The sequence below is a fragment of the Takifugu flavidus genome, chromosome 7 (genome assembly GCF_003711565.1).
Source record: "Takifugu flavidus isolate HTHZ2018 chromosome 7, ASM371156v2, whole genome shotgun sequence".
In the NCBI taxonomy this organism is placed as follows: domain Eukaryota; kingdom Metazoa; phylum Chordata; class Actinopteri; order Tetraodontiformes; family Tetraodontidae; genus Takifugu; species Takifugu flavidus.
In genome coordinates, this window is record NC_079526.1 from 16,139,843 (window position 1) to 16,153,927 (window position 14,085).

The 14,085-nt window shown below is 51.1% G+C and overlaps 1 protein-coding gene across 1 annotated transcript in view; it reads left to right on the top strand.

Moving 5' to 3' along the window:
- Nucleotides 1–14,085, top strand: part of mast2 (microtubule associated serine/threonine kinase 2) — a 46,073-nt gene that overhangs the window by 17,211 nt on the left and 14,777 nt on the right. Inside the window, 6 exon segments of the mRNA XM_057037765.1 lie at nucleotides 4,298–4,480; nucleotides 6,923–7,014; nucleotides 8,017–8,092; nucleotides 8,992–9,015; nucleotides 9,380–9,458; nucleotides 10,728–10,882. Of these exon segments, the coding sequence (XP_056893745.1) occupies nucleotides 4,298–4,480; nucleotides 6,923–7,014; nucleotides 8,017–8,092; nucleotides 8,992–9,015; nucleotides 9,380–9,458; nucleotides 10,728–10,882 (609 nt within the window).

The following is a 14,085-nucleotide window of genomic DNA, read 5'->3' on the forward strand; positions in this document are numbered from 1 at the left end:
GATGTGTGTTTTTTGTTGTGTCATATTTATATATGCCAAATGAGGGCTTTAGCAGAAAGAAGGATCAATGTCATATAGAATTGATTATTGTGCAGCAGCAGAGGGCAGCACTTTGAACACTAGAGGACAAACCTTTCACTTCAAATCTACAAGAGCAACAGCATCTCACACAAGGCTGGAACATGTGTGAGAACAACACACAGGTTCAGAAGGTTCAGAAGGTTGGAAATGCAGGATTCCTGCCGTGGTTTGGCTTTGGCCAGGCTGTAGCTTCATTGTGTGGGTGTGTGTGAATTATCACCTGGGCTGTGTCCTAACCCCCCCTATACCCTACACAGGCAGTGTCCTAACCCCCCCCCTATCCCTACACAGGCTGTGTCCTAACCCCCCCTATACCCTACACAGGCTTTGTCCTAACCCCCCCCTATACCCTACATAGGCTGTGTCCTAACCCCCCCTATACCCTACACAGGCTGTGTCCTAACCCCCCCTGTACCCTACATAGGCTGTGTCCTAACCCCCCCTATACCCTACACAGGCTGTGTCCTAACCCCCCCTATACCCTACACAGGCTGTGTCCTAACCCCCCCCTATACCCTACACAGGCTGTGTCCTAACCCCCCCTATACCCTACACAGCTGTGTCCTAACCCCCCCTATACCCTACATAGGCTGTGTCCTAACCCCCCCTACGACCGCTGAATGTGTTTCGGATGGGTTAAAATAATTAAATGGACCTGGCCACTTTTCCCGGCGACCGGTTCCTTGTTATTATGCGACAACATTACGTCATTTTACGTGCGCCACAGTGTCCGTAGTGTCCGAAAGCTAACTGAGAATTGAGTGCGCTACGTAGTTCACTCGTCCATGTCCCCATGTAGTGAGTAGTGACCAGGGAACGAGGGTGTGGAGTCGGACACAGCCCTGGTGTCCCATCAAACCCCCCTGGCCAACCTTCAGGTTTCTGAGAATCGGACAGCTGCACTTCCTGTTTGTCCCGATAAAGTCAGGAAAACGAGCGCTGGCGTGATGAGCCATGAGACGCTGAAGCCAGTTTCCATTTTAGGCTTTGATTTCTGACTGGTCATCTTCATCTTCATCATCTTCTCACACAGCAAAACACTAAAGATAATCAGATGATAAATGGACCCACTGCTCTATTGTTTAAGGTCTCGTGCTTTATAGCAGGCGTAACATCATATTCAGCATGAAAATAATTATAAATGCTTGTACAATATTAAAAGTCACTGTCTCCTCCCCCTGTGTGGATGTCTCCTCCCCTTTGTCACTGTCTCCTCCCCCGTGTGGTTGTCTCCTCCCCCTGTGTGGTTGTCTCCTCCCTCTGTGTGGTTGTCTCCTCCCCTTTGTCACTGTCTCATCCCCCTGTGGATTGTCTCCTCCCCTTTGTCACTGTCTCATCCCCCTGCGTGTTGTCTCCCCCCCTGTGTGATTGTCTCCTCCCCCTGTGTGGTTGTCTCCTCCCCCTGTGGGATTGTCTCCTCCCCCTGTGGGATTGTCTCCTCCCCTTTGTCACTGTCTCCTCCCCCTGTGTGGTTGTCTCCTCCCCTTTGTCACTGTCTCCTCCCCCTGTGTGGTTGTCTCCTCCCCTTTGTCACTGTCTCCTCCCCCTGTGTGGTTGTCTCCTCCCCTGTCCCCATCAGAGGAGCAGAGGGGGATTATCAGAGCAGACTGTACCCAGGGACTGAGCTCTGTTCCTGGGGGTGAGCAGAGCTCAGAGCTATTCCATCTGGAGGTTCAGCTGCTGGAACCTTTTGTCTTTTCTCTGTGATAGAACAAAGTTTATTCAGGAGTTCCTTCAGAAGACGAACTCATGGAGACACCGTGTGTGTGTGTGTGTGTGTGTGCGTTAGTTTGTGACTCAGCAAGCCCAAACTGGTGAAGGAAAACTTTAGCCCAGATTCTTCACATAGCTGTGATAACACGCACACACGCACACACACACGCACACGCACGCACACACACACACACCACACACACACACACACACACACACACACACCACACACACACACACAGTGCAGAAGAGTCAGCGTTGGACTCAGGGAGAGGTGATCGTGTGTTTGATGGAGCTGTTACAGTCCAGTGGATTATTATAGATTACAGTTGAGGCTTTTGTCCTGGAACACAAGATGAAGAGGAGGAAGGAGCGAGCAGGAGCAACACACCTTCATCTGCAGTAAGAGAGACTGGGTCTCATCTGATCTGAGCTGAAACCTGTTTTAGGTGGATTTGTTTCCTCAGCAAGACGGTCAATGCTAACGCAGTCATGCTAGCAGCTGTTAGCTTGATATGAAGATTAATGTGAATAATTGCTTTAGTTTTAGTGGTCAAAGGTCACAGTGAGTTTATTGGAGAACATCTTGTGTCCTGTCATCATAAGATGCAGAACTGCTGAGCAGACCAGCCTGAAAGTGGCTTTAGTGGCCGCTAGGTGGCGCCAGGGCGCAGAGGCAGCTGCAGCTAAACCAGAGTCATTTAAAGGTGCAGATTAAGTGCAGCTAATTACAGAAATATAGACAACTTTAATTAGAAATGTAGACAACTTCAGAGGACAGACGCCAGTGCTACGTTAGCATGTTTCACTGGTCTCAAACACGTCCTGTTGTGATAGAATAGTGCAACAGCTCGTCAGCAGTACACGTGTGTGTTAGTTGTCATGTGACGCACACACACACTCAGACACGCACAGACTCAGACAGACACGCACAGACTCAGACACACACACACCACACAACAACGCACATCAGAGACTCAGACACACACAGACACACACACACACCACACACACAGACTCAGACACACACAGACACACACAACTCACAGACTCAGACACCACGCACATACTCAGACACACACACACACACACACAGACTCAGACACACACACACACACCACTCAGACACACACGCCAGACTCAGACACACACAGACTCAGACACACACGCACAGACTCAGACACACACAGACTCAGACACACACGCACCGACTCAGACACACACAGACTCAGACACACACGCACCGACTCAGACACACACAGACTCAGACACACACACGCACAGACTCAGACACACACACGCACAGACTCAGACACACACAGACTCAGACACACACGCACCGACTCAGACACACACACGCACAGACTCAGACACACACGCACAGACTCAGACACACACAGACTCAGACACACACGCACCGACTCAGACACACACAGACTCAGACACACACGCACCGACTCAGACACACACAGACTCAGACACACACGCACCGACTCAGACACACACACGCACAGACTCAGACACACACAGACTCAGACACACACGCACCGACTCAGACACACACACGCACAGACTCAGACACACACGCACAGACTCAGACACACACGCACTGACTCAGACACACACAGACTCAGACACACACGCACCGACTCAGACACACACAGACTCAGACACACACGCGCACCGACTCAGACACACACACGCACCGACTCAGACACACCACACGCACAGACTCAGACACACACGCACCGACTCAGACACACACACACACAGACTCAGACACACACGCACCGACTCAGACACACACACGCACAGACTCAGACACACACACACACAGACTCAGACACACACGCACAGACTCAGACACACGCACAGACTCAGACACACACGCACAGACTCAGACACACACACGCACAGACTCAGACACACACACGCACAGACTCAGACACACACACACAGACTCAGACTCACACACACACACCGACTCAGACACACACGCACCGACTCAGACACCACACACGCACCGACTCAGACACACACGCACCGACTCAGACACACACGCACAGACTCAGACACACACACACACACAGACTCAGACAACACACGCACACACACACACAGACTCAGACACACACACACAGACTGAGACACACACACACAGACTCAGACACACACACACAGACTGAGACACACACACACAGACTCAGACACACACACACAGACTGAGACACACACACACAGACTCAGGCACACACACAGACTCAGACACACACGCACAGACTCAGACACACACACACACACACACACAGACTCAGACACACACACACAGACAGACTCAGACACACACGCACAGACTCAGACACACACACAACAGACTCAGACACACACGCACAGACTCAGACACACACACACAGACTCACACACACAGACTCAGACACACACTCTGTTGACAGTCTACTCTTCCTCCCTTTATGCACCCCCCCCCCCCCCACTACCTGGACAGAATCTGGTCACCAGCTCAGCTGCGTTGCCACAGCAACAGCAGCCTCCTCCAACATCTGCTGTCCCCCACCTCCTTGGCTCCGCCCCCCTCCATCAGCCTCTCCTCCTCCTCACCCCCCCTCTGCCTTCCTGTCGGCCCTTCATCGGCCCCTGTTCAACAGCGAGGAAACCCCTTTTTCTGGAGGTAAGCGTCCGCCACCTCCGACCGCTGCTCAGATTGATCCTCCATCGTCGAGAGTACGTTGTTGTCTCTGTGCCCTGGATGTGGAGCCGGTCAGGTCCAGGTCCAGGTCCAGGAGTCTTGTTGGGGGTCTGTTGGGGCCCCTTTAAATACACCTTTATTAGGCGTCTATTAGCGCTGCCTCCTCTGATGAAGAGCAGAGGGAGGGGGCGGAGCCAGATGAAGAGCAGAGGGAGGGGGCGGAGCCAGAGTCCACAGCGCAGCCTCGCTCGCTTGCTCGCTCACTCGCTCGCTCTCCTGTCTGTCTTCCACTCGCGTCCTCAGCTGCGCCGCTGAGTCCCCGTGATAGTGGCGTGTTCTTGATGGGGCGTGTTCTTGATGGCGGCGTGTTCTTGATGGCGGCGTGTTTGATGGCGGCGTGTTCTTGATGGCGGCGTGTTCTTGATGGCGGCGTGTTTGCGTTAGCATGTCTGACACCTGGACGGTTCTCTCCAATTTCTGCCTGCCAGACAGAAGCATGCTGCGGCGTTCCAAGAGGTAGGCGTCTCCGTCCTGTTCCACGGATCGTCCCGTCCTCCTTATCCTCTTCCTCCTCTTCCTCCTCTTCATCACAGCGTGAAGATGAAGGTGGAATCTCTCTGTATCCATCTGAGTGTTTGTGGGTGATGGTGAGCAGTGATGCTGCTGCTGCTGTCCTTCCCTCAGCTGACCTCTCCTGCTGCTCCTCCTCCTGCTCCCCCTGCTCCTCCTGCTCCCCCTCCTCCTGCTCCTCCTCCTGCTCCTCCCCCCCTTCCCTGCTCCTCCTGCTCCTCCTCCTGCTCCCCCTGCTCCCCCCTTCCCTGCTCCTCCTGCTCCTCCCCTCCTCCTCCCCCTGCTCCTCCCCCCTTCTTCCCTGCTCCTCCTCCTCCTGCTCCCCCCCCCTTCCCTGCTCCTCCTGCTCCTCCTGCTCCTCTCCTCCTCCTGCTCCTCCTGCTCCCCCTGCTCCTCCCCCCTTCTTCCCTGCTCCTCCTGCTCCTCCTCGTCCGGTGGGTCCAGGTTACTGGACCACTTAGTTCTCTGTCCACCGGTCCCCACTGGAGCTCTGGACTGGGAGGATCCAGCAGAGCTCCAGTGGGGACCGTTCATCGTGTAGCTTCGTCTCTCTGGTCTGACTGGTTTCAACAACAAGTATAATAATAACTATAACAACAACAATAACTATAATAACAACAACAACAACTATAACAATGACAATAACTATAATAACAACGACAACAACTATAATAATGACAACAACTATAATAACGACAATAACTATAATAACGACAATAACTATAATAACAATGACAATAACTATAATAACAACAACAGCAACTATAACAACGACAACAACTATAACAACGACAACAACTATAATAACAATGACAACTATAACAATGACAATAACTATAATAACGACAACATCTATAATAACGACAACAACTATAATAACGACAACTATAATAACGACAATAACTATAACAACAACAACTATAACAACGACAACAACTATAATAACAACGACAATAACTATAATAACAATGACAATAACTATAATAACAACGACAACTATAACGACAATAACTATAATAACGACAACAACTATGACAACGACAATAACTATAATAACGACAATAACTATAATAACGACAATAACTATAATAACAACTACAATAACTATAATAACAACGACAACAACTATAACAACGACAATAACTATAATAACGACAATAACTATAATAACAACGACAACAACGACAACAACTATAACAACGACAATAACTATAATAACGACAATAACTATAATAACAACGACAACAACTATAACAACGACAATAACTATAACAACGACAACATCTATAATAACAACGACAACAACTATAACAACGACAATAACTATAATAACGACAATAATAACGACACTACTACTACTACTACTACTACTACTAATAATAATAATAATAGCGTTAGGGTTAGTCCAGAAGATCTGACACAGAGGTGTGTGTGTGTGTGGTGTGTGTGTGTGTCTGGACCACGTGGTGCTCTTAGACTGCTGATGCTGCAACTCCTAGCAGATGGTGTCTCACACACACACTCACACACTGGATGTAACATGTATATTAAACAGGTAAATATTCAGAGTGTGTGTTGATGAACCCGTTAATCATCAGAATGAGGTCCGGCTGTTGTGAAAGGCTGATGACATCATCAACGTCATCATGAACCCTCCTCTTGTGTCATGTGACTAAAGCGGCGCCTCTGCTGAGGTCTGCTGTGTCCCACCAGGGCTTCCGTAGTCAGAGCTGTGCAGGTGTGTGTGGGTCACTAGCGGCTGACGCCAGATACAGGACGTGTCCATCCGGGCCCTCCGGGGTCAGGAGCTGGTCTGGGAACGGTGATGTGATTGTGGCTCTTTTGTGTCTTCAGCTGTCGCACGAGCAACAGGAAGAGTCTGATTGTGACGTCCAGCACCTCCCCCACCCTGCCACGGCCACACTCACCTCTGCACGGACACACAGGTAACACACGGTGGACACCGGCGTGCTAAAGGGCCCTGATCTCATCCTGGATTTAGCCATCCACAGCTTCCCTCTTAGATGAATAATGGATGGAAGAGCTGGACTCAGGAAGTGAGCTGATGCCTCCTTCCTGCTGTGGCAGCTGCTGTGTTGCCATGGTGACCTAGTGTCCCATTAATTACACGCTGTTATTAACTGGGTGGTTGAGTCACGGCTGTTTGGGAGCTTTTCCATCGTTCGACCTTGAGTCCAGCCGACATCGTTTCTCCATCAGGTGCCGTTAGCGTCCCCGTGGGTGAGGAGGTGCACAGGTGATCATGAGGATCACCTGTGCACCTCCTCACCCACAGCCTGATCGGTCTGGGGGTTAATAAATGTCTGGTAATAAATGTGTAATAATCCCTCTCATCCATCCAACACCTCCCTCACTTCCTCCTGCACCCCCCTCAGAAAAAGGGGGGGGGTGACGGCTGTGTGTTCTAAAGAGCTTCCTAACTTTGGAACGATGATCCCAGTCTGATATTAGCACGTCTGTGGAGCTGCAGCGTGTCGAGGAAGTAGGTCACCGTTCTCCAGTCGACTCGTGGGTGTGTGTGTGTGTGTTGTGTGTGTGTGTGTGTGTGTGTGGTGTGTGTGTGTGTGTGTGTGTGTGTGTGTGTGTGAGTGTGTGTGTGTGAGAGTGTGTGTGAGAGAGAGAGAGAAGAAACCTCAAAGATCATCCTGGGTTTTCATTCCTGCTCCTCTTCATGGAAGATCTTTAGTCCTCAAAATGCCAAAAACTCCTCATCATGATCTGGTTCCAGCAGATGAGGGTTAGTAACCAGTAACCAGCTGTTTAGCTCTATCATGGAGGCTAGCTGATGAAGGCACTTAGCTTAGCTGAGCTAGCCCACGCTAGCACACTCTCATCATTGTTCCAGTGGTTCCAGCAGTGCTCTCCTCACCTGCTCAGGTGAGTTTCCACCTGACTTGGCCGATGTAACCTGTTGGTTTCCCTCACAGGCACCAGCCCTCTGGACAGCCCTCGCAACTTCTCCCCCAACGCCGCCGCCCACTTCTCTTTTGTTCCAGCACGCAGGTGAGGCACACGCTGGTGTTCAGGTGTGTGTTGTGTTCAGGTGTGTGTTGTGTTCAGGTGCGTGTTGTGTTCAGGTGCGTGTTGTGTTCAGGTGCGTGTTGTGTTCAGGTGCGTGTTGTGTTCAGGTGTGTGTTGATGAGGAAGATGAGGAGGAGGAGGAAGATGATGAGGAAGAGGAAGATGATGAGGAAGATGATGAGGAAGAGGAGGAGGAAGATGAGGAAGAGGAAGATGATGAGGAAGATGATGAGGAAGATGATGAGGATGAGGAAGATGATGAGGAAGAGGAAGATGAGGAGGAAGATGATGAGGAAGAGGAAGATGATGAAGAGGAAGATGAAGAGGAAGATGGCTGCTCACTGCTTAATAAAACTCACTCCGATAGAGTGTGAGTGCGTCACAGATTTTTAATCCAAGATTAAAAAGGATATTAATTTAAACGTTGGTCATGCTGCCATCTCTTTTTTTAAGCTGATAATGTTTCCATGGTAACGCTGGCGAGAGCTGCTGCTCAGACAGGAGCACAGTGACACCGTGTGGCCGAGGCCGGTACAACAGGCCATTCACGCGCTGCAGTTTTAAACGTCAGAATTGAGTCCTGTTGCCATGGCATCAAGACTGATGACACTTTTAGGTCACAGCTTGATGTTGTTGTGTTGTCATAGCTACAAACTGAGCAACATCAGAGAGAAACAGGTTTTACCATCAACACTCCTCACTGCTGTTCAGGACAGACTTAAAACACTCGTCTTGACTTCACCTGGGCCAGAATATTACGAGTGTGTGTGTGTGTGAGTGTGTGTGAGTGTGTGCGTGTGTGTGTGTGTGCGCGTGTGTGTGTGTGTGTGAGAGAGAGAGAGACCAGATCTAAACAAAGCTCCTCTTTTGTCTCCCCACAGTCATGGACACAGCAGGGCTGACAGGTAACCTTCTGCCTTTGACCTTTGACCTTCCTCACTGTTGTGTGTGGCTGGCCCCGCCCACAACCCCTGGCAGGGTCTGACCACGGTTCAGGCCTGTAGCCTGTCCAGGTTTACACTTTTAATTTAAGGAATTTAACTGGCAACTTCAGCTTGAATCAGCTTTTTTTTCCAACTTGTTGTCAGTATTTTTCTCCTCCGTTGTCGTCACAACAGGAAAGTGTGTTTGTGTAGTTTGATGACCACAGTAATCCAGCTGTGTTGGTGGAACATCTGGGTTAGACTGATGTTCTGAGCCCCCCATCAGCCTGTTCTCTTGAATATCTGCTGAATGCTGCATGTCCTTCATCTTGTGTTTGTCCCTCAGGACGGATGGTCGACGCTGGTCTCTGGCCTCCCTGCCTTCCTCTGGGTACGGCACCAACACCCCCAGCTCCACCGTCTCGGTAAATGTCTCCCTGCTGCCTCCTCCTGAGATGCTGCTGCTGCTGCTGCTGTAGCTGCTGCTGCTGCTGCTGCTGCTGCTGCTGCTGCTGCTACTGCTGCTGCTACTGTAGCTGCTGCTGCTGCTGCTACTGTAGCTGCTGCTGCTGCTGTAGCTGCTGCTGCTGCTGCTGTAGCTGCTGCTGTAGCTGCTGCTGCTGTAGCTGCTGCTGCTGCTGCTGCTACTGTAGCTGTAGCTGCTGCTGCTGTGCTGCTGCTGTAGCTGCTGCTGCTGCTGTAGCTGCTGTGCTGCTGCTGTAGCTGCTGCTGCTGCTGCTGCTGCTGCTGCTGTGCTGTAGCTGCTGCTGCTGGCTGTAGCTGCTGCTGCTACTGTAGCTGCTGCTGCTGTAGCTGCTGCTGCTGTAGCTGTGCTGCTGCTGCTGTAGCTGTAGCTGCTGTAGCTGCTGCTGCTGTAGCTGCTGTAGCTGCTGCTGCTGAGCTGCTGTAGCTGCTGCTGCTGTAGCTGCTGCTGCTGTAGCTGCTGCTGCTGTAGCTGCTGCTGCTGTAGCTGCTGCTGCTACTGTAGCTGCTGCTGCTGCTGTAGCTGCTGCTGCTGCTGTAGCTGTAGCTGCTGCTGCTGCTGCTGCAGCTGCTGCTGCTGCTGTAGCTGCTGCTGCTGTAGCTGCTGCTGCGTAGCTGCTGCTGCTGCTGCTGTAGCTGCTGCTGCTGCTGTAGCTGCTGTAGCTGCTGTAGCTGCTGCTGTAGCTGCTGCTGTAGCTGCTGCTGCTGCTGTAGCTGCTGTGCTGTAGCTGCTGTAGCTGCTGCTGCTGCTGTAGCTGCTGCTGTAGCTGCTGCTGCTGCTGTAGCTGCTGCTGCTGCTGCTGTAGCTGCTGTAGCTGCTGCTGCTGTAGCTGTAGCTGCTGCTGCTGTAGCTGCTGCTGCTGTAGCTGCTGCTGCTGCTGCTGTAGCTGTAGCACCTTATTAGATGGTGATGTTTGTGCCAAGTTGAAAAATGAACTCTGGACACAAACGGAGGGTTACAATATCTTAAAGTCTGGCTAAAATACCAAAACGCATGATTTAATCCAGGTTTATGCCTCTCGTGCGACTCAGAAGAACCCAAACAGGCCTGAATGTTGAGCAAATGCCGGTCAGGCAGCAGAGTCATCCACCTGGTCAGGAGGAGAACGCCTGCTCCTGCCCCCCCCCGCTCCTCCTGCTCCTCCTGCTCTCCACGCTGTAGCTCCAGTGCTGGTTGTAATTGTGCTCCCTCTGTGCTCCTCCTCTCACAGTCCTCCTGTTCATCTCAGGAGAAGCTGCATCAGCTGCCCTTCCAGCCCACACCGGACGAGCTGCACTTCCTGACCAAGCACTTCAGCTCCGAGAGCATCACAGACGAGGAGGGACGGCGCTCGCCCGCCATGAGACCGCGCTCCCGCAGCCTCAGGTAGGAGACGGGCACGGTCACACCCGCTGGAGGAGGTGAGCTGAGGTGGTGCTGCTCCTCAGGGAGGCATCGCCTCAGCAGCAGCTTCAGTATCCCGTCTATACTCACTTCCTGTTCCAGGTCCCAGAGAGGACCTCGGGGGTCTGACCCTAACCCTAACCCTGACCCTAGTGACGCGTTTATGGTTCTGCCTTGGCTGTAAGAGCTGGAGTTGAACCAGCAACCTGCAGATCACTGGGCTGAGCTGCTATAAAGGGTTGACAAAATTAAAGGTGTGTTTGTGTTCACACGTGTTGTGTGGCGTCACGTGTTTGTGAGTACGGCGGCTCTTTGTGTGACGTCAGGCCACAGAGACCAGGAGGCTACTGGGAGCACTGGTCTAAACTGGTCTGAGTTTCCACTGGTGGTCTGCAGCCGTGTGCAGCTGAAGCACACGTGACGCCCACATCCACACGCATGAGCTCTGGTTGGTTTACCCGCCACAGCAGGACCAGAATCACACTGGGAAACTGTAGAGCAGAACAGCAGTGAGACTCTCCCCTGAACACAGTCGCTGAAGGTTTCAGGAGGTGAGAACTGTTGACATTAGAGCCCCGAATCTCATTACATGGGGCTCCTGCAGCCCACACACACACACACACACACACACACACACACACACACAACCACACACACACACACACACACCTCATACAGGCTCTGTCACGCTCAATTGGGCCTCTTATTTCCCAAGTCACCCACCTCAGTTGTGAAGCACCAATGTTATTTTTCTGACACACACGCACACACACACACACACACTCTCACGCACACACACACACACACACACACGCCACCCGAGTGTCTGTCCAGTCTGATTTACTTCGGTCTCTCTCCCCAATGAGCTGTTTTGCATTTTGAGTGTTTTGGGGTGACTAAAGGATGAAAACACACCTCGTTCCTGCTCAGCTCCTTAAATTCTCTCCTCCCTCCTGTTAATTCTCTCCTCCCTCATGATAATTCTCTCCTCCCTCATGATAATTCTCTCCTCCCTCCTGTTAATTCTCTCCTCCCTCGCCTTAACAGGAAGACACGGCCGCTCTGCTGCAGCTTCCTGTGAGCTGGAGTCTCAGAATAAAGACGGAGGGTTTTTGTCTTCAGCTCTGAGGACGTTTTTGGTTCCATTACAGCAGAAATATGACCGTGGTGTTCACCTGAGGGATTCCACTGCATCAGACAGCTGCTCCTGGGGGGGCGGGAGGAGGAGGAGGAGGAGGAGGAGGAGAGGAGAGGAGGAGGGGAGAGGAGAGGAGAGGAGAGGAGAGGAAGAGGAGAGGAGAGGAGAGGAAGAGGAGAGGAGAGGAGGGGAGAGGAGGGGAGAGGAGGAGGAGAGGAGAGGAGAGGAGAGGAGAGGAGAGGAGGGGAGAGGAGGGGAGAGGAGGGAGGAGAGGAGGGGAGAGGAGAGGAGAGGAGGGGAGAGGAGGAGAGGAGGAGAGGGAGGGAGGGAGGGAAGAGGAGGAGGAGGGAGAGGGAGGGAAGAGAAGAAGAGGAGAAGAAAAGGAGGAGAGGAGAGGAGAGGGGGGGAATGAGAGGAAGAGGAGAAGAAGAGGATAATATTCTGTAGTAGCTCACCTTTAATCACAAGAGCCAGAGCTGCCCCACCACAGCTGAATCAGGAGGGGTGTGTGTGTGTGTGTGTGTGTGTGTGTGTGTGTGTGTGTGTGTGTGGTGTGTGAGAGAGAGAGAGAGTGTGTGTGTGTGTGTGAGAGAGTGTGTGTGTGAGAGAGAGAGAGAGAGAGAGAGAACATAGTGGTCTCGTGTTGAGGGTCTCAGTGATGATCTGATCATATGTCACATTCAGACAGCTCAGTCCAATTACCAGAGTAATGAGCTGCAAATGAATGACTGAAGACATGACCTCATTGTCAGAGTGTGTGTGTGAGAGTGTGTGTGTGTGAGAGTGTGTGTGTGTGTGAGAGAGAGTGTGTGTGTGTGTGTGAGAGTGTGTGTGAGTGTGTGTGCTCTGATGACTCATACACGTGATGCTGGACCTCAACTTCATATTTATTTCAACTGTTTCCCATCATGAAAATGTTCCTATTTGATCTTTATTCATTTCAAGCAAACATTTACATTTATAATTAGAATCAAAAGGTCTGAGGCAGATTTTAGTTTAGAAGCATTTTGAAACACTGAAGTAAATAAATTAAGGAAGAAATCAGCTCATTTTTAGTCTGATTCAATCATTTTTTCAATATTTACAACCAAACCAGTTTCTCCACATTCTCACACACCTTCGTCCACAAACGTCCTCTGAAGGCTGAAAAAAAGCCTTGAATAGTGTGCAGTCAATGTTTATATGATTGTTTGAATAATTCATCAGCACACACACACACACACACACACACACACACACACCTTCAGAACAAGGGGAGACAGCAACAGAAGTGATATTTTTGACCTTTCCTTCATCTCACTTTCACAAAGATGACGGGTGACTGTGTGGTGGTGGTGTGTGTGTGTGTGTGTTGTGTGTGTGTGTGTGTGTGGTGTGTGTGTCCCAGGGGAAGAGAATAAAGAATGAGGACCAGAATGAAAGATGGATGGAGACGTCACTGTCGGACTGTCAGGTCATAAAAATGCCCTCAGAACTGACAGCCCTTTTTATTACCCACACACACACACACACACACACACACTCACACACACACACACACACTCACGTTTACACTGTGTCTCTGAGTGTGTAGAGGTTGTCATGGTCCCCAGTTTCGCCTCAGTGGACACGTATGACGACGACATGTGGTCAGTGAGACTGTATGATCACCTGCCTGCTGACCTGGGGGGTCAGCTGACCTGGGGGGTCAGCTGACACCCAGCCTGTTTCCATTGGTCGCTCATGAGTGTGTGCGTGTGTGCGTGTGTGTGTTGTGTGTGTGTGTGTGTGGTGTGTGTGTGTGTCCCAGGGGAAGAGAATAAAGAATGAGGACCAGAATGAAAGATGGATGGAGACGTCACTGTCGGACTGTCAGGTCATAAAAATGCCCTCAGAACTGACAGCCCTTTTTATTACCCACACACACACACACACACACACACACACTCACACACACACACACACACTCACGTTTACACTGTGTCTCTGAGTGTGTAGAGGTTGTCATGGTCCCCAGTTTCGCCTCAGTGGACACGTATGACGACGACGACATGTGGTCAGTGAGACT